Genomic DNA, 20,509 nt, shown 5'->3' on the forward strand with positions numbered 1-20,509 from the left:
ATATGATATGATATGATATACCTAAGGTCACAGAACTGTCCATCAACAGAATCAAGTCTGGGTGCGAGCAGATGATGTGGTCAGTACTAGGCCTCTCTTTGGTTCCAAGTTACTTTCCAAATGTCTTGTAGAATCACAGCTGCTCAAAGCAAGTAGTCACTGGAGTTAATGATGCTGTGCACCACTACAAATTAAAAATGTAATTGGATTTGAAGATTTACAAAGATCTGGGGTGATAGGCTAATACTGCAATATTAAGATTCAGGAAAATGCCTCTAACTTCTGATGTAGTTATTGACTTAATAGATGAGTCCCTATCTACTATGTGGCTACTGAACACAGGTACTATATTCAGCAATGGGGCATCACCTAAAAGAAAATGGAAACACTGATAGTTTAGCATGTGAAGAAAATGGCATTTATTTAGAAGGAAAGGCTGGGACAATCAGATTATGGGACAATGTGAATGAGAAGGTCAGAAATTTGGTTTCATCCTATAGGAAAAGAAAAGCCAATGAATGAAGGCTTTTAGCAAGAGATCCTTTTCTTCCTCCTCCTCATCACAATAAAAATAATGGTGACTGTTCACAGAGCACCTACTGAGGCTATTAGTTCTGACCACCCTTTGGGATCAGAACTAATATTAACCCCAACTGAGATGGATAAGGAGCCTTAAGCAAAGAATTAACAGAACCCATGTCAGAGTCTGGGTGCAACGCCCTATCTCACCCTGAACACCCTATAGAATCTTTGCTTTCAAACATACTCCAGACAGCATTGGGGGGGAGGGGGCAGAGATTTGGGAGCCATCAACATTTCACTGGGTTGGTTCAAGGCAGGAGAAAAGCCAAGCTTCAGGAGAGAGAAAGGGGAACCAGAGAAGCAGAGAGAGAAAGACAGCTGAGGCTAACAGAGTTCAGGAAAAACCACACAGGTGGAATTTTCCAAAGTTCAGGAGGGAGAGCGGGGCAGAAAGTTACCTAGTGGTCAGGCAGGATGGGGATGGGAAAAGAACCACAGGATCTGTCAGATGAAGAGGGCTCTGGGGACTTTACAGGCAGGATTTTCAGAGGAGTGGTGGGGGAGGGCGCCAGATTGCTGTGGGCTGAGGAACGAGTGGGAGGTGAAGACAGGGCCGATGCTGCAACTCACTCTTTCAAGCACTAAGACCGGAGGGGGAAGGGAAGATGGCCGAAGGGAGGGTTTTCTGTGGGGATGGAGAAAGACTGGTGCCGCTGGGAGCCAAGATGAAAGGAGAAGCAGGCAGGCGTTTGAGGGCTGCAAGACATGGGGAGCCCTCTAAGGAAGGACCGAAGGGAGGGCATTGAGCCCCAGCTCTGGCGGGAGCTTCCCCCGGGGCTGTGCAAAGACCAGAGGTGGCCTTGGTTTTCTGTTACCCTAACAAACCTCAGGTAATCAACTTATAAAGAGGTAAGATTCATTTAGGCTCACAATTTTAGGTGTTTAAACCCAAGGTAGGCTGGCTGCTGACTCGTTGAGCCTGAGGTGAGACAGCATATCATAGCAGAAACAGGCGGAAAGCTGCTCCGCTAGAAGATGGCGGGAAATGAAAAGAGGAAGAGGAAGAGGCGGGGCCAGGCTCCCACAATCCCCTTCGAGGCCACACCTCCAATGGCCGCAAGATCTTTCACTTGGCCTCACCTCTTAAAGGTTCCACAACTACCCAATGAGCACCACAGGCTCTTGACCAAAGCTTTGACACATGGGATTTTGAGGGACACCTATCCAAACCATACCAGCCTCTTTTTCTTAATAGCCACAGATGTTGACTGAGCGCCTACTCTGTGCCAAGTCTTGTCCTAGGTTCTGTGGCTGTTGTAATGAAGAGGAGAATTATAGCATCCTTACAATTGACGGGAGAGACAAATATCAAGGTGCCTAATTAAGATGTGTGTGTCTAAACATGGTGACATTAATAATGGCTAACGTTCATTGAGCACTTCCAACGTGTTGAGTACTTTATGACCATTTTCTCATCAACCTTTCACCAAAAATCCTATGAGGCATTCACTGTTGGAATTACCTTTTGTGGATCAAGAAACTGAGGCACAGATAGGACAGACGACTGCCCAAAGTCATCCAATCAAGATGAGCAGAGCAGGAATTTCCTCCTAGATTTGCCTATCTCCAGACACGAGCACTTAACACCTCAACGTCTGACTCAATGTGTATTTGAGCAAAGGGCACTAGGATGAACAAGCCTGTGTCTGCGGGATGGGAAGAAGCCTAGCCCAGCAGAATGGGCTTCACCTGGAACTTGTTAGAAACGTAGTCTCCAGCCCACCGCACCTACCAGGCCAGGATCTGCAGTTTAACAAGATCTGCAGGTGTCGAGCGTGCACATTAAAGTTGGAGATGTCTGGCCTACTTCTTAGTAGGGATGGGAAACTGAGGCCCCACCATTAGCAGGTTACAGAGAGTGGTGGAACTTCAGGGTTTGGTTCTGGAGTCCACCTAGTCCTGACGGGTGCTTCCACTCTTGTCCTAAGAGGATAATAGGACAGCAGAAAGGCTGGGCACCGCGGGCGCTTGGCGCGCGCAGGGAGCTCATCGCGCGCAAGGTGCGCTCGCAGGCTCTCGGGGCCCAGTTGGGCCCCGGCAGCGTGGGCGCCCTGCGGGCCGGGCCGCAGCGTCCCATTCTCCGCGCTGGCCCGGCCCGGTCCCTCAGCTCCACCCCCTGCCTCCCCCTCCCGCCCGCTCGCGCCTCCTGAAAAGCCAGCCCGCCCGGGGCGGCGGCGCAGAGCCGGGCCGGCGCACGAGGCAGCCAGCGCGGCCATGACGGCGGAGAAGGCGCTGCCCCTGGGCAATGGGAAGGCTGCCGAGGAGGCGCGGGAGACTGAAGCGCTCGGTGGTAGCGGCGGCAGCGGTGGCGTCGGCAGCGGGGGCGCGGCGCCCGCGCGCGACCCGCGAGACAAGCGCGACAAGGCTGTCCACGAGCGTGGCCAGTGGAACAACAAGGTGGAGTTCGTGCTGAGCGTGGCCGGGGAGATTATCGGGCTGGGCAACGTGTGGCGGTTTCCCTACCTGTGCTACAAGAACGGAGGAGGTGAGGTGGCACGCGACGGGGAGAAGGGGAGGGGGTGCCGCACGCTCCGTGGGGGTGGGGAGACCGAGGGTGGGCGAGCGCGAGACCCCCCCCTCCTGCGCCTGCGTGCAGCGGGACCCTAAGGAAGAGCCTCGACCCCAGGCCACCTGAGTGAGCTCACCCGCAGGCACGACCCACCTGTTCCACGAAGCGAGCGTGCCTATGGGTTGCTTCGCACCTCAGTGTGCCACCTGCCAGTGCGCAGGGACTTGCCTGCCAGGAGAGATCTGTCCCCAGCATGAGGTAACAGCTGAGACCAGCAGGCCTTTGATTTTGGTATTTTCACTGGCATTCTGACAGGAAACATTTAGTCCTTTTGAGCCTCAGCTTTTTTTCCCTCCCCACTGGAAAGGGACTCTGGTTTATTGCCTCAGTGGTCTTGGTTTGGGGGAATTTGCTCAAGTGCCAGGCACCCTATCTCGCCTCAGCTTCACTGTCACCTTTGGAGGTGGGGGCATGCCCCGTCTTGCAGACGAGGAAAGTAAGGGTCAGAGAAGTTCCTCATTTAACCAGTGATTCTGGGACCAAAAGCCTTGTTTTAAACTGGAATTGGGCTGACAACGGGGAGAACTTCTTACGTGAGCCTTTGCTGTTAGCTTTTCTGCCTCACCTTTTAACTTTGCTCTTAGGGTCATTTCTGGGGCCAATATATTGGGACTCTGGTGGAAGAATTGGCACCAAGCAGTCACATTTATTGACCTCAGAGTCACCCACAACACAGAGCAAGGACACTGATTTAATGTTTTTGAGAGGTTAGAGATTGTGGAAGGGGGAGAGGGAGAGGAAGGTGTTGAGAGAGTCATTTGTAGTAACAACGTCTCCAAGTCAGTTTGCCAGAAGAGGCAGTGGTAAATCTATGACTCTCTCAGTTCAGAGAAAGGGCTCCAGACTTCAAGACTTCCTTCTGTCACATCAACAGGACAGCCCTGCAAGTCCATGGGAAGGGATCTTCCAAAATCTTCGGTGGCATGTTTCTCCAAGAGAAAGCCTGTACCAGTTCAGTCCCCCCTGACTCTTTTATGGTACCCCCCCCCTTTCCTCCAGTAAATCCTTAAACAAGGTGGCTCAGAAGTCGGCTGGCAGGGCCAGTGTTGGACTTCCTGCGGGAGCTGCTTGCAGGGAGAGCAAGAAGGATACTGCTGGGCCCAGGCCCTTTCTTTGGAGACATTCATTTTGAAGGTATAGGCTGCTGCAAGCCTGCTTTGCACTGGTAATGAAGTGGCCACTTATGTTGGTGGTTTGGCAAGGGGGGTACAGAGGGAGTGGACATGGAGACCCCAAAAGTGCCCTGTGTCCTCAGCTGTGAGTCCTGCCTCTCTTGATAGACTCAGCCTTTGTAAATTGTGATGTGCACTTGGAAACCTGTGGAAACTCTTAAGGGGAGGCCCAAGCCAAAAAAAAAAAAAAAAAAAAAAAAAAAGTTTGAATATATTTGTTCATCCAGGCAATTATTGTGCCAAAGTAATAAGTGTTCCTAAAAGCAAAAATTGGGTAAATTGGGTTAATTACAAATTCTGCCACAGATTTAAAAAAAAAATGTTGTAGTGAGTGAAGTTTAAAAATGAGTCATTGCTGGATTTTCTTTTCCTTTCTCTGATTTGCCGAGAGTCTCCATTGGGTACACAGATACCCTGGCTTGATTGAGTTAGTTATTTTAAGGATTACAGTACAAGCTTTATGAATACACAGGCCAGAACGCTTTTATGAAGTGACATCTATTAGGTTTCAGAGGGTTCCCAGGTAAATTGCAGTGTATTAAGGAATGATTTCAGCTTTTTAATCAATTAGATTTAGATTCAGTAAACAGATACTCTTATTTCCTTTCACACACTTTTGCCTTTTTATATAGTTCAGCTGTCTGTATATCCACAGTTTCTCTTTTTTTTTCAAAAATCTACATAGCTGAACTCATAGATGCCAGTGATAGTTTAAAGTATTTCTTTCCCAATGTGAAATTTTGAATTAGTTGCTTGCCCAGAAAAACCTAAGACCCTTTCAAAACCTGGTAGATAGGACCCTGTTATCAGGATTGATCAAAATTGTTGCTATTAATCCTTGCAGTTAAAGAGGCTTCATTTAGTAAAAAGCAATTTCAGTTAAAGGCTTCATTTGTGAGATCAGATGGTCGGAAATAGCATGTTTTCATGCTTTGTTATTAGACTGGAGAAAGAGGACTAGGGATTTGGAAAAAATCCCCTTCTGTTTGTAATAGCCCATGTTCACCTCAGTTATTTAATTTGTTTTGCAGAAAGGCCCAGGCAATGGATATTGTGTTTCAAGATAGGAACACTAAAACTGAGGGTGGTCTTTTCCTAGACTGATCCCAAGCCAGACTTACTGGATAGATTCTTGTTGTAAACTCCATACAATTCAACTGAACAACTGGGACTTGCATATAGGGATGTTTAACTCTTTGAAGCCTGATATTGTTCATGATATAATTCCCTGAGAATGCTTTTTCATTATGAAAAAAAATATATTTTCAGATCATTCCAAAAGTAAATAATAGGGATCTCCCTTACCTAGACTGTTGACATCACTTTAGAATGAAAAACAAAGGGTATAGTATTCAGGATGGTAATCATCTTGACCTATGTCAAAGCACAGAATACATAAATTAAAGAACTGAGCAAATAAAACGCTTTCTTTTATATTGTCTTCATAGCTACCCATTAATTCTGGAAGGTAAGCAATATAGACATTAAGGATTAAAGTCCCATTTTACAAATGAGGGAGCTGAGAATCAGAACTGTGCGGTAGACTTGCTTAAGGTCATAGATGGCAGAGAGCACAAACCTGGGGCCACACTTTCTGACCCTAGTTCCTAGCTGAACTGGAACTCAAGCTTAGAGACCATCACATCTTGCCTGTGGTAGGTGCATATTAAAGATTTCCTGTGCCAAACATGGAATGATGAGAAAAGTTTTAATCTCACTCCTTCATCTTCTTCCAGGGGCATTCCTGATTCCCTATGTGGTGTTTTTTATTTGCTGTGGGATTCCTGTCTTTTTCCTGGAAACGGCTCTGGGGCAATTCACAAGTGAAGGAGGCATTACGTGTTGGAGGAAAGTCTGCCCTTTGTTTGAAGGTAAGTGTTGATTTAATGAGAAATAAAGTTTTGCCCCCAAAATGTCAAGCTACAAAGAGTAGCTGAAGGCCATTAGGAAAAGATAGAAACTCAAATTGTTCCCTTTCCTTTATCCTTTCAGGAATTGGCTATGCAACACAGGTGATTGAGGCCCATCTAAATGTGTATTACATCATCATCCTGGCATGGGCCATTTTCTACTTGAGCAACTGCTTTACCACGGAGCTCCCCTGGGCTACCTGTGGACATGAGTGGAACACAGGTATGGACTGCAGGGAGGGTCTCTTCTGCTGGTGCTGGTGGAGGACCCAGGATTGGGGTCTTATCCTTGGCCTCTGGGCTCTTGTCATGAGTCCAGTTTCCTAGGAGTGGCTTTACTAGCCTGGGTCTGTTTTGTTAGTTACAGCCTAAACTGAGCTTTGGTCCAGGGTTTGGCATGGTTAGGAGAATGGAGATGCTCTTGGCTTACTTTGTTAGATGCAGAGAATGAGCCCCTGGGGGACAAGGTGTAGAGTATGAATAAGTGTTAGATTCAGAGAACTAGATCCCCAGTTTCAGCCGTACTTCTCCAAATGGCCAGTTTTCCTCTGTAACAGGAAGGGGTTAGACTAGATTAAGGGCTGCAGATGAAGGGCCTTTAGGCTGATCCATCTTTAGATCAATGAACAGCAAACTGAAAAATGTATTTGTTTACCAGAATTTTAAAGCCTGAATGTTTCATGTGAAAAATCCAGACTTCCAGCTTCTCGTTAAAAATTCAGAGATTTGGCAACATTGCTACTTGGCAGCAATGGCTGCAGCTGAGAAACAGCTATTGCCTTTGGGTGACACATCTGTCCTGAAGTTTCCAGTGATCCCACCCAGATTACTTTGTTCATTTACTTTACCTGTTCAGCCTAGCTTGACATTTGAGTTCAGCAGCTGCCCCTTTCCAAGAATGGATAATACTTTTGATTTGATAGACTGTTTTGTTTTTCAGTTTTAGAATTGGGTTTTATAATCTAGGGAAGAAAAATCTGTCCAACCTATTTCTGAGATGGCTGTGCTTACAGCAGGCATCACTAATTGATTACAGCAATCTCTTCTTTTGAGTCTAGTCTTAGGCTTGGAGCTCTTATCCATGCTCTGGGCAGCTGCTACCTTTTGACTAGAATTGGGGCTCACAGTTAACCCACTCACCATCCATTTTATAATCTGTGGTGAGATCATGTCTGGAAGTGTCCTCTTAGCAAGACTGGTAGGGTGCTGGTCACCAGCAGACAGAACTGAAGGCATTAGACCTGGAAATTTCTGAGATCTATTTTCTATCCCCATATGACTGTCCCCTGACACTCACATCTTGTGGTAGCTTCACTGTCTCTCTTCAGAGTGTTGTTAATCTTCCTTTCGCAAGGGACCTTAGATGTTCATCAAACTCAAATTCAAGGGCATATTCTTGGAGGCCTGTGAGTCTTCCGTGATAATTTAATTGTGGATATTATGAGAATACTCTGAAAATATGTGCATGTTCTGAATCTTAAGCTGAAGATGGTCAGGAGAGTCCACTACCTGAATTTGCATGTGTTTGTACTCTAAGAGCAATTCATGGAAAATAGAATGATAGTGGCCAAGGGAAAGAGAACAGAGAAAGGTTTAATTCATAAATGGTCTGCTGGGGGAGTGAGGGTTTGGCTTGGTGGTAGAGTGAATGCCTGACATGTGTGAGACCCTGGGTTCCAACCCCAGCATGCCAAAAAATAAATAAATAAATAAGATGCATTGGTACTAAGCAAAGTCCAGTTGAGAATGCAGTTAACTGTACGAATGTAGGTTTTGCACAAGTGTAACCAGCAGAAACTGGTTGTAGAATTGAGACTCAAATAGCCTGTGGAAGAATGAGGCAGATGATCTCCACAGACTCTACTGTTTACCTGTCAGGTGCATTTTTTTTTTTTTTTGGTTGGGGAAGCAATTTAATTTCAACAAAGGGCATTATCTACAGTCATGTGATATTATCACTTTGAATTGTGTTGGTTCCATAGTTGAGTTGGTATTTGGCTTATAAATTTAATCTTGCTTTTCTAGTTTTATGACTTATAAAACACAAAGAATTCACTAGCCCATTGTCTATTTGTACATGATTAAATATCATTTTAATAAAAATAACTCATGAACCTTGGGTGTCTGCAGTTTTTTTTTTTAACTTTAGGCAAAAACATGAGAAACTTTATTTTATTAATTGATTTCTTGTATTTTATTTTGAGCCCAGGAAAAGGCCCAAGACACATCAAGTCATTTTACTTATAATTTCAGTTTTCTAGACTCCTCCTAAGACTGACTATGAACCTCTAGACCGCTTCCTTTCAGAATATAGTTAGTGCTTGCCAAAAAGAACCATAGAGGCATTTCTCCAGTGGACCATCAACCTCTTTCTTCCACCAGTTTGCAGTCCCCTTTCTCTAAGGCATGTGAACCCTTGCAGTATGCAAAATATTATACACAGGATATAATTTCTTCCCCCAAAGATGGTAGATGTAATTTGAATGGTTCTTACACACATGAGAAGAAAAAATGTACCAGAGCCAAGTGGACGCTGGCCGCTGTTCTGGATGCATGAGGTTCTGAGCGAGCCAATTCAGGAAGCCCTGTCCCTAGGCAGCTTGCAGTCTGGTGGCCCAGGCAGCTCTAAACAGAGAAGCACGGGTTCCATGGTGGCTGATACTACCAGGCATTCACCATGCCAAATAAAATGGAGCCCTGGCTAGAATTTATTCTCAGTTCCTTCTTTAACTGGTGGGTGGCTTTCTAGAGGAAGGAAAGGGTTTGTGTGGGGGGAGGAAGGTGTTCCTTGACTTTTTCTGAACCTTAGATTCTTTCCAAAATAGATGGAGTTAGAGAAGGTAATTCCTGGGAGGGCTTTTGAATTCTGGCTTGCTTAGGATTCAGGGGAAGGAGATCAGGGTTGGCTTCCTGGAGGAGTAGGAGAGATTAATGGGTTGCTCTGAGCCTTGACCAAAGAGCAGTAAGAGATTTTTACTTGAAATTCCCTTGGCCATCAAGTTTCTGAGGAGAGGTCTTCAGTAAGTCCTTTCTGATGAATTGGATCCTGTAAGGGAATGATGGAGAAACCAAGGATCTTTTACGCATATAGCTTCTCACCATTTTATCCAATCCTGACATCTTTATAAGGCAGATTTTTTTTACATAGAAGAAAAATCTCAACTGTATTTCTGCCCTATGGACATCACAACTAGATCATTTCCTTAAATCTCCCCCTTCAGTCCAGTGAGGGCCACTGGGTAGGAGAGATAAATACCACAGACAGGACTTGGGGCACAAAAGTGGAAAAAAGCAAAAATGGTTTGGGAATAAGGTTGGAGGAAAGAGCGGGATGGGGCCTGTTGGCTGGGAATGGAAGAGACTCAAGTCCCCTGCCCCCAACCCTTTCCTCCTATCCTGGTCAGACCGAGCCTCTCGTGAACTATCAGGAAAGCATTGATTTCCACCCCTAATGCTCTTGGAGTCATGTTTGCTTGGAGCGGCGAGTTAAAGCTACCAGCATTGCACCATCAGCGCTGAATGTTTTCCCAGCTTTACCTCTCGCGAAGGTTAATTTTCTTGTATGTCTTGTCTTTTTTCCCACTGTAGAGAATTGCGTGGAGTTCCAGAAACTGAATGTGAGCAACTACAGCCATGTGTCCCTGCAGAATGCCACCTCCCCCGTCATGGAGTTTTGGGAGTAAGTGGAGAAGCACTTGTCTCCCTCAGTTGGTGGGGACTCTGTCCTGCTTCTGCTCATTTGACCTTGTCCCCATGCCTGGGTAAAACCTGACCTTTCCTCCAGCCTGGAAGTTCCTGGCTTCTGTGGGCTTTTTCTTTTTAAAAAAAAAATAAAAAAGAAATGTATTTTCTTTTAGTTGTAGATGGACAGTAATACCTTTATTTCATTTATTTATTTTTATGTCATACTAAGGATTGAACCCAGTGTCTCACGTGTGCTAGGCAAGTGCTCTACCACTGAGCCACAACCCCAGCCTCTTTTGTGGGCTTTTGATTATTTGAGAAACAAGTGTGAAGATCCTCTGGGGTTTCCTAAAGGGACAACAGAGAGAAATACCTTCTTGTTTTTTGATAACATGTCAGCATGCCTAGTTGCTTATTAGGGCAGGAAGTGTGTGATAAAAGGATAGTTTAAAAATTCATCTCGAACAAAAGAAGATAGAGCATGTTTGCAATAAGTGAAGTCAAGAGTATATTTAGCCTCACAGAAGTCTCCAGGGGGGACAGGTCTGCTTGCTCTCCGTAGCTGAAGTGGCATGTGGAAAGGAAGCAGATTCACTTTAATGGAGAGAAGTTTCAAAGAGGCAAGTTTCAAATGTGCTTAAGGAGGAAGTTGGTCTCACAGTGTTGTCTGAAACTACTTCAGAAGATTGTGAGCATCCTTTACCTGGAAGTGAGAATCCTTTACCTGGAAGTGTTTGACTGGCGTTAGACTACTGATTACCATCAGAGATGTATCAGAATCCCCTGAAATTCTAAGCAGGACTGTATGGGTGGGCATTTCCCTAGAAATGGGCATAGTTTCATCAGAGTTCCAATCATACAGTTGTCTTAGTTGCACACTTTACAACCTGAGGAAGCATTATGTACATTGTGAAATGTGCCCTCCAGGATTATATAATATACAACCTGTATAGCCATACCCAGAAGCCCTGATTTTGGAGTTTCTAAAGTAGAAGAAGGATTATCCCCTGCCCCAGGGTATTGAAGAGATGTTTCCTTTGAGTCAAAGTCTGGACTGAATGCTTTCTGAGATTTTTTCAGGCAAAAAAGACCTGGCTCCATTGAAGAACCCTCTCCTTCCCTTATGCTAATTAATAATAGCGTGTGGGGGGACAGTGTTTCATGAAGGATTGTGTTTTATCCAAATACCATTTTTCTCTTTCCCTTTCTAGAAATCATTATGCTGAATTTAGATTTGTAATCCTAAAGCACATCTTCAGCTTGTTTCATGCCTCTAATAGTACCAAGGTCTCGCTTACATTTTTTTTATATATTTATTTTTTAGTTGTAGTTGGACACAATACCTTTATTTATTTATTTATTTTTAGGGGGTGCTGAGAATTGAACCCAGGGCCTCACACGTGCTAGGCAGTGCTGTACTGCTGAGTCACAACCCTAGCCCTCTCTTAGATATTTAAAAAACAAATTATATCGATGGTATCCATTACTAACATGTTTTACAACAACTTTGTTTCTTTGATCAGTGCTGGTTTGGAGATGTATCCATATGGTTAAGTGTAGCTTTGGTTCTTTATTTCCCCCACACTGCGGTACATTGTTGTATTATATGAATAGCCTACATTGTATTTATCCAGGTCCTCTTGATGGACTTTTAGCATGTTGCCACTAGTATTAGGCACACTTAGTGAATGTCTTGTCCAGTGCTTTCTTTAGTACCTGAGTGGTTTCCAAGCCGTGTAACTGTCTTGTCTGTTAGCTGGTTCTTGTCAGAAAACCTCAGACCTGGTAACTCACAAAAAGTTATTTCTTGTAGTTCTAGAGCTTGGGAGGTGCCAGGTCGAGAGCCTGGCATATGGCAAGGGCCTGCTGTTGTATCATCCCATGGTGGAAGGCAGAAGGGCAAGAGAGCATATTTGCTTGAGCAGTCAAGGGGGCCAAACTCATCCCTTTGTCAGGAACTTACTCATCAATAACTAACCCACTCCCATGGTAATGATATTTATTCATGGGGTCAGAGCCCTCATGATCTAATCACCTCTTGAAGGTTCTACCATTCAAAACTGTTGCATTAAGGATTAAGTTTCCAACATGGGAATGGTGGGGGATCATAGTAATACCTAATAGTGGCTTTGGTGGTTTGTAGGGTACATGCATGGTAAGTTTTATCAAATATTAGATAATACAAAGTGATTCCCTAATTTACATTCTAAATATGTATGTGTGCAAGAATTTCTGCTGCTTTATGTTTATGGAACACTTGGTCTAGTCAGTCCTGTTTTGTTCATAAAATGGGTGTGATTGGTATTTCACCATTTTAAAGTTGTATTTCTCTAATTACTTATGAGGTTGAGCACTTTTTCGTGGTCTTTTTTTAAATGAATTTGTATCTTCAAGTTCATACTCTTTTCTATTTAGATTGTTTGTTTTTTTCCTATAGAAAGGAATTCTTGGTACAGGCTAGATGTTAATCATTGTGCTGGAAATATATTTTCCTAGTGTATGGATTTTCTTTCTCATTTATGGTGTACAGAATTTTCAATTTTATTGAAGTTATATTTGTCAATCTCTAAAGAGATTGGTTTGCATAATTGGCATCTAATTTAAGATATATTTCTGTACTCCAAAGTTGTAAAAAAAAAAAAAAAAGAAAGTTATGTATTTTCTTCTAAGAGTTTTGAAGTTGTTGTTTTTTCCCCCACATTTAGGAACATAGTCTTTTTATTTATTTTTTTACTTATTTTTTATTTACTTTTTAGCTTTAGGTGGACACAATATCTTTATTTTATTTTTATGTGGTGCTGAGGATCGAACCCAGTGCCTCACGCATGCCAGGCAAGCGTGCTACTTCTTGAGCCATATCCCCAGCCCCAGTCTTTTTATTTTTTATAAATTTCATTAAAAATTCTTAAAATTTTTGCTGTGTATAAATTTTGTTCAGATTTTTATTTTTTTATTTTCATATAAATAACCAATTATCCCAACAGTACTTCCTGATCATTCATCCTTACTCTACTGACTTACAGAGCTATCTTTTATATATCATTTTCCTAAAAGCACGGGTCTGTTTGGGGCTCACTGTCCTGTTTCATTGTCACCTTAGTCTATCTCTGTGTCGATACCAAAACTATAGTTTTATGTAAGACAAGCTCTGGCAAGGCAGCTTCCTCATTTTTTTTTTCCTTTCCAAAGTGTTCTTAGTGTTCCAAATATATTTTAGAATCAGTTTGTTAGATTAAACAACAGTAACAACCCTAAAGAGAAACAAAAACTCTGGGATTTTGATTGGAAATCTATTGGAGAAAAGTGACATCTTCATGATTGAGCCTTTCTACCCATTTATTTAGGACTTTTAAAATGCTTTGTTAAGTGGCACTACTTAAATGTGTTCTACCTAATAGTGGAATTGGTGGGTTGTAGGGTACATGCACTAGCATTCAAAACTCCTGCTTATCTACCCCAGACCTAGTGAATCACAGTCTCAAACTGAACATCTGTAAAATATGTACTGGAGAGGGGGCTTCTGTGCTAAGTGAGACTGTGTGGTTTATTCCTGACTTCAATGAACTATAATCTCCTGAAGGAATGTCACAGAGACATATTTTTGGACTAGCACCTTTAAAGGGTCTACAAAATGCAGTTTCCATACTTCCTTAGGGAACCCTTTCCAAAGTCCTAGACTAGATGTGGTCTCTATGTAAGTTCCTGGATTTTTTTTTTTTTTTGCACCATTCATTCCCTTTGTATCATGTATACAAACCTTTAGTTGAATATTAGTTATATTATATATTTGTTCATTGTGTTCACTGACAGGCAGTCATGAAGCAGCACCTGTCTGGTTTTACTCACCACTGCCAGGATATGGAAAACCCTCAATGAATATTTATAGAATAGATGGATAGATAAGAAGCAGGGAGGCAATATGTTCTAGAAAATACTATAGGAGATGTGCCAAGGGGCCCCTGGCAAGAGCTCATGCTGTCATTAATATTCCCACTCACCAGCATTGATTAGTTCCAGGACCTGTTTGCAGTATCCATATCACTCACTCATTTTGGCCACCACGTGGCAGGAAGGGACAGATGGTCTGCATTCTCTGTGTAAAGACCTTTTTGCCAGCTACTTGGCCATTCTAGATGAATATGCATGGGAGAATGAACTCATGAGTTGGTTTCCTATTTAGATTGCGTCTGTATTATCTACACAGTGTTGAATTCTGTATTCTAAAAGTACTCCAATAGTGGTGTGACACTCATCCCTTCATGACATGCTTTTGTCAGACAGCTCCAATTCATCTTTTCCCCAGAGATGAACTTGGGATGCAGAGACTGTAGGAGATGTTGATAGCATCCTGTGAAAATCTGTTGAGCCACAGAAGCTTGAGGAGGGCTGAAAACTGTCTCTTGGTGAGAACATCCATGTACCTGAGGGTAACCTAAAGCCCCAAACTTATTCTCCTGTAGAATAAATTGGAATAATTTCCCTCCTCCCCCTGAAATCTAGCATTTCACTAAACTTGTCTGGGAAACACTTTGCTATGAAGATTTTTTTCCTTAAATTCAATTGAAAGTTAGTTTCTGGGGCTTTGGATAAAGCATTCCTAATTCCTTTTCCATGTGACAGCCCTTCAAATATTGGACCCACTTTCTTAAAAAAAAAAAAAAAATTTTTTTTTCTTACCAATTCTCTTTGCTTCCTCTCCCCTGATGTGGCTTGTTCATGGATTCTCCAGTTCTGTCCATAACTTTGGTGTGCTGGCTTCTGTCCTTGCCATGCCCCCAACTCCAGGGGCCTCATTCAGGACCACACTGCTTGGTTAAAGTAGAGGCCGTGGCTGACTGCTAGTTCATTCATTGCACAAATGTTTGCACTCCTGGTGTGCATAAGAAAGACACTGTGCACATTCAGGCCAGGCAGAGTGAAAGATAACATTCTAGTCTCTAGACGCTGAGGTGAAACCCAGCCCATAGATTACCATAAAGTCAGTAATAAGGTGCCACTTTCCTATCCACAACTGGATGTGGCTTTGCCTTGCCATGGGCACCTGACCCAACCCACCTCCCATCTTAAAATTTCATTTCCTTTTTCAGGACATAATTCCTATTACTGATTTAGTTAGTGAGAAACACTCGGGCCCCTCCAGGCGGTCTTGATTCTGACCCCGGCAGGGGGCCTATGGGGCAGGGACAGCTTGTCTTCCTAATGTCAGGTTTTAAAACCAGACCATCCTAGTTTCCCTTAGTAACCCATTATGCATTGGCATCCATGCATTTATCTAAATATGTTTGCATTTCTAAAATTTGAGTCTGTAACCTCCAGTGGGATCAAGTGCTCTAAAGTGTGTAACTAAAGTGTCATGACATGAAGTGGACCTGGATTTGTCTTCCCTTTCTCAGACCCCATGTCCTGTACATCCAGGGGTTTTTGAGCAACCTCACTCTCCCTTCGTATACAATCAGAATTGCTTTTGCATGCCTTCCAATTGAGGAACATGTGTTGAGCACATATTGTGTACAGGGCCCAAATTAAGCTCTAAGGGTATTCACTTCTTCTTTATTCAGAAGGATGAGGCCTTGTCTTTCTGGATTATCTTCATCTTTTTTTTTTTTGTCTTTCTAAGTCACATGGACATTTTAATTGATTTTCTTTGAACATGAAATTTGGGATCAGAGGTGCTGGAGTGAGAACTGGTTCTTTTGGGGGGATAAGGCACCTCCCTGCTTCCCTCCCACACTCATCTTCCTCTCTGCCTGCCTTTTGGACATCCTGGGTTATTTGAGGGTCATTTGGCTTTTGTGTTCCCTTTGCCTAGAAGAACCCTCTCCAGATCCTCATGTATCCGGCTCTTTGTTATCACTGAATCTTAATTCCAATGTCATTTGGGAATCCCACCCTGACCAACCCACCAGGATCAGCACCACAGACAGCTCAAACCCATCCCTCTGTTTCAATGTCTACCTAGTTCTCATCTGAAATCATTATATCTTTGTTAATATGTTAATTCTCTACCTTCCTCCGTTTTTAAGCTCCACGCTGGCAAAGACCACATCTGATTTATTTGTTATTGTTTTGCCAGCACATTCTAGGTTCCTATTAATAGTTATTGAAATGAATAAATGGAAGCGGGAATGAATGAATGAATATTTCCTAAGCCCTTGGAGTTCAGTGTCCTTATCTATAAATTGCAAATGAGACAACACCCACCTGATGATAATGGCCATGATAATAGTTTTCCTGTACTCCACACTTCTTTGGAAAGCATTAAATGCATAAGTAGAATGCTTATGACTGGTTCTCCCATCTGTGAAATGGGGATTGTCTTAGTCAACTCGCTGTTGCTATGATAAAATGCCTAAGATAAACAATTTAAAGGAGAAAAGATTTATTTTGGCTCACGGTCTAAGAAGTTTCAATTGATGGTCAGTTGTGGCCCTATTGATTTGAGACTGTGGCACCACAGTATGTCATAGGAGGAGCAAAGATGCTCATCTCGTGATGAGAGAGACAAGGAAGGGGCCAGGTCCCCAACATCCCCTTCAAGGGTGCACCCCCGTGACCTAACCTCCTCTCACTAGGACACAACTTTCTAAAGGTTCCACCACTTCTCAGTAGCACCATGGACTGTGGCCCAAGCCTATAGCAACTATGATGATTCCCTGCCTTATCAACCTCTCTGGGTTGCTGTCAGGATTAAATGATGTAATATATTTTGAGAACATTGTAAGTGGGGTGTGTGAGATAGTTCTTATTATCTGAGGCACAGTATCCCATTCCAACCCTTTTGCTGCAGGTGCAGATTCATAGCTGGGCCTGAACTGCCAAGCCCCATGCAGAGCCTGCTCCTTTACCTCAAATTTCAGGGTCAGACATGCTTCCCAGATCTTCCCTCACTGAGCACTGTGCATCACCACCTAATTTCTGCTAGTGTTAGGTTACCTGCCTCCACTCGACTCAACCCCAACCCCACCTGATCACCCTGCACATGACTATAGATTTTAGTGGGCAACTTCGGCAGCCCAGTTTAAGTCATTGCCTCCTCCACCTGTCAAGTGCATGTCCCTGGGCAACTTACATATCTTCTCAGGGCCTCACTGTGCTCCTCTGAAAATGTAACGATAATTCTCCCTACCTCTTGGGGTTTTCCAGAGCATTAAATGAGTTGATGTTTATAAAGCATCCAGTGCATGGTCATTGCTCAATAAAAGGTAGCTACTAACAAGGAAGTCTTTATCCAGATCTTTGAACATCTAAATGGCTGCTTTTCAGCCTTGTTCAGAGAAGGCTCATCACCCAGACCTTGGTCCCTCATAGTGGTTGTGGTAAACTCTCTGAATACATTTTGATTATTTCTTTCAAAGTTCTCTGAGCATCTACTGGGTGCTGGGTACCGAGTACCTCATCTGTAGCCAGAGAGATAAAGATGACACTGTCCCTCCTTAAAGGAGCTGTGTGAAGAAGCAGCCCTCTAGGGAATGCTGGGGAGTGATGGAAGAAAAAAAATTTTTTGAAATACCAGATAACAGGTATCTGTAGGATCCTTGTACAGAGCCAAGTTGCCTGGATGCCTGGCCTTTGGGAAGAGTTTCCTGCAGATGGTGATACTTAAACTGGGTTTTGAAGGGTAAATATAAGTTCATGTGGAGCACTGTGGACTGAGTGAGTGGCATAGCAGGTGGAGGGAATGACAAACTCAGGGGTCCAGAGACCTGAAGTTGTATGTTGAGGCATGTACATTTCACCTGCAATGCTCCTACTGTACCTGGAGGCCGGGGAATGATGGGCAACTTTGCTGAAAGGCAAGGCAGGGCCAGAGCATCTGTTCAACTCCAGTAGTTCTCCCCTCTCTCTCTCATCTTGGTTATCAGATCAGCTGTGGCAGTATTGCAATGCTTGTGCTCAGGTAACTCTTCTTTTATTTTAACAATGGCCCCCGAGTACAAGATTAGTGATACTGTAAATTCAGAGATGCCAAAGAGAAGCCATGAAGTGCTTCCCTTAAGTGAAAAGGTAAAAGTTTTTTGACTTAATAAGAATCACATGCTGAGGTTGTCAAGATCTATAGTAACTTATTATTATTAATCTCTTACTGTGTCTAATTTATAAATTACATATTATCATGGGAATGTATTACAGGAAAATGTATAGTATATATAGGGTTTGGTACTATCCGCGATTTTAGGCATATAGTGGGGGTCTTGGTATGTTTACCTCATGGATAAAGGGTTATTGCCATACAGGTCTTTAGTGAGCACTATATCAGGCATCAATTTAAGTTCTAGGATGCAGCATGAGCAAAACAAAGACTCACCCTGGTGAAGCCGACTATGCAAACCGCTAAATAAGCAGAAACTATGACATTAAAATGAAACCAGTCTCTTAAAATGCAGGCAGGGTATGGGATTAAAGAGTGTCTAAGGGTCAAAGTGGATCTCTCTGAGGCAGTGGGATTTGAGCAGAGACCTGAGAGAAAAGGCAGTGATCTGTGGGTATCAAGAATAAGCTCTGAGGCCAACGGAACAGTGGGAGTGGGGAGTGACCTCACATTGGGAGGATATATGCATGTTTGGAAAACAGCCAGGTGGCCAGAGAGACTGGAGCCCAGCAGAAAGGACCTGGGGGCCCCTCTGAAGGGTTTTCAATGATTCTGTGGGATGCCTTGAAAGGAGCCAGACATTTGAGTCTGGGAAGAAGGCAGAGCCCCCAGGTTGCTAGGAAGAGGTGCATGGTGTGGTCCAGGTATAGGAGGCTGAGAAAAAAGGAAGCTGGTGGCATTGGGGCCCTCAGCTGTTGGAGAAGGCAGGGGCAGAAGCAGTCTTGGAGGGTGATGAGTCCTTTGGCTTGGCTGTGGCATGCACCTGTCCCTCTGATTTATTAACATTTCTGTAGCCACCCACCTGATATAAGGTTCCTTCTAACTTCGCATGTCCTTGGAGGGCTTTTCCTGATAGAGGCAGATGGGAAGCTCCAAATTTGCTTGGACTCCATTTTTTTTTTCCTAGACAGAAGTAGCAGCCAAGTTAGCAATAGCTGTCAGCGTTTGGGCTGCACATATGCTTCATCCCCAAAATCCCACTTGTGGAAGTTTATTCTGGGACATGACCACATTAATTATGTACATCCTGAGCATGTCCATGGCAGCACTGTTTATGGTACTTTAAAAAAAAGACAAAGGAAGTGTAAAATGGCTTTATATATATATATATGATATCCATTAGATAAGTTATTCAACAACTACAAAAAAAAAAGAATGAGGCAGAAGGTGTGTTAAAACAGAAATGATTCCTAAAATTAAAAGGTGAGGTAGAGAAAGTTGTATATGCAGGTTGAGCATTCTCCTATGAAATGCCTGTGAGCAGAAGTCTTTTGGACTTTTTTTTTTTTCATTTTGGTTTTGGACTGTTTGTACATCCATAATGAGATATCTTGGGAATGGGACCCAAGTCCAAACACAAAATTCATTTCTGTTTCACACACATATCTTACACAGCCCGAACATAATTTTATACAGTATTTTTAGCATGCCTGCATTTTGACTGTGACTGTCACATGAGATCAGGTGTGGAATTTTCCACTTTTGATACCATGTCCGTCCTCACAAAGTTTTGGAGCATTTCAGATTTGGAATTTTCAGATTAGGGATGCATAAAAATACACGTGTATGCCTTTGTGCCCATGGGACATCTCTGGAAGGATGCACCAGATATTCTTCACAGATTACCAGAGAGTAGGACCAGGGGATAAGGGAGGAGATGGCAAGAGAGAGAAAGAGTCTTGCTTTTTTTTATTGTACTGTTTTGTAGTGTTTGAATTTTTAAAAGCTAAAGCTAGGAACATGATTATTTTATAATAAAAAAAATCACAGGAGGGCTGTGGCAGAGCGCTTGCCTAGCACACGTGAGGCACTGGGTTTGATCCTCAGCATCAAATAAAAATAAGCAAATAAAATAAAGGTATGCTGTCCATCTACAACTAGAAAAAAATATAGGACCTATGGAATTACAGAATAAGCTTTAATTTATTATAATGATTCCTCCTATTTGTGGGACAAATTCCATTTACAGCCCAGGTTTTACCCCACTAATCTTTATGTATTCATTTATGTATTAAATCAGTTTTGTTAACGTTGGCTCATTTAAGTGTTAAGTTAGCCCTGTGAGGTGGGCAGAAGAAGAAATCTCCATTTGCACTTAACTAAACACAGTCTTGGAGGCACTGAGGGGTTGCCCCAGCTCGTGTACCCAGAACCCAAAGCCAGCCCGTCTTTGGTTCCCACAACACCTAGGCGTCTCCAGTTTCTCCTGCCTCTTGCTGTGTGTGCTAATCCTGAACACAGAGAAGCTCATCTTCTCTTTAAGAAGGGGTCCTTTTGCTCTCTGTCCCCACCAGTGAAGCACTTGAGACCCCTGAATACAGTCAAGAGAACAGGAGATTCACCAAAACAAACCCAAATCTGCACTTTGTTACCAGAGTGGGATCATGACCATTTTATTCTAATCGTTAACTGTTTAACTGCAAAAACAGAAAATGAAATAAGCAATTAATACCTAAAGGTATATATTTATGTAACAGATTATAAATAACTTATAAACATATTT

At 43.2% G+C, this 20,509-nt stretch overlaps 1 protein-coding gene across 1 annotated transcript in view; it reads left to right on the forward strand.

Moving 5' to 3' along the window:
* Nucleotides 1–2,777: 2,777 nt before the first annotated feature.
* Nucleotides 2,778–20,509, forward strand: part of SLC6A11 (solute carrier family 6 member 11) — a 130,610-nt gene continuing 112,878 nt past the window's right edge. The window contains exons 1-4 of the mRNA XM_081275958.1: nt 2,778–3,067; nt 6,060–6,194; nt 6,316–6,456; nt 9,822–9,912. Of these exons, the coding sequence (XP_081132084.1) occupies nt 2,797–3,067; nt 6,060–6,194; nt 6,316–6,456; nt 9,822–9,912 (638 nt within the window). The 5' untranslated portion in view covers nt 2,778–2,796. The remainder of the gene's footprint in view (nt 3,068–6,059; nt 6,195–6,315; nt 6,457–9,821; nt 9,913–20,509) is intronic.

This window comes from Spermophilus citellus, assembly GCF_964194105.1.
Source record: "Spermophilus citellus genome assembly, chromosome: 19".
Taxonomy (NCBI): Eukaryota; Metazoa; Chordata; class Mammalia; order Rodentia; family Sciuridae; genus Spermophilus; species Spermophilus citellus.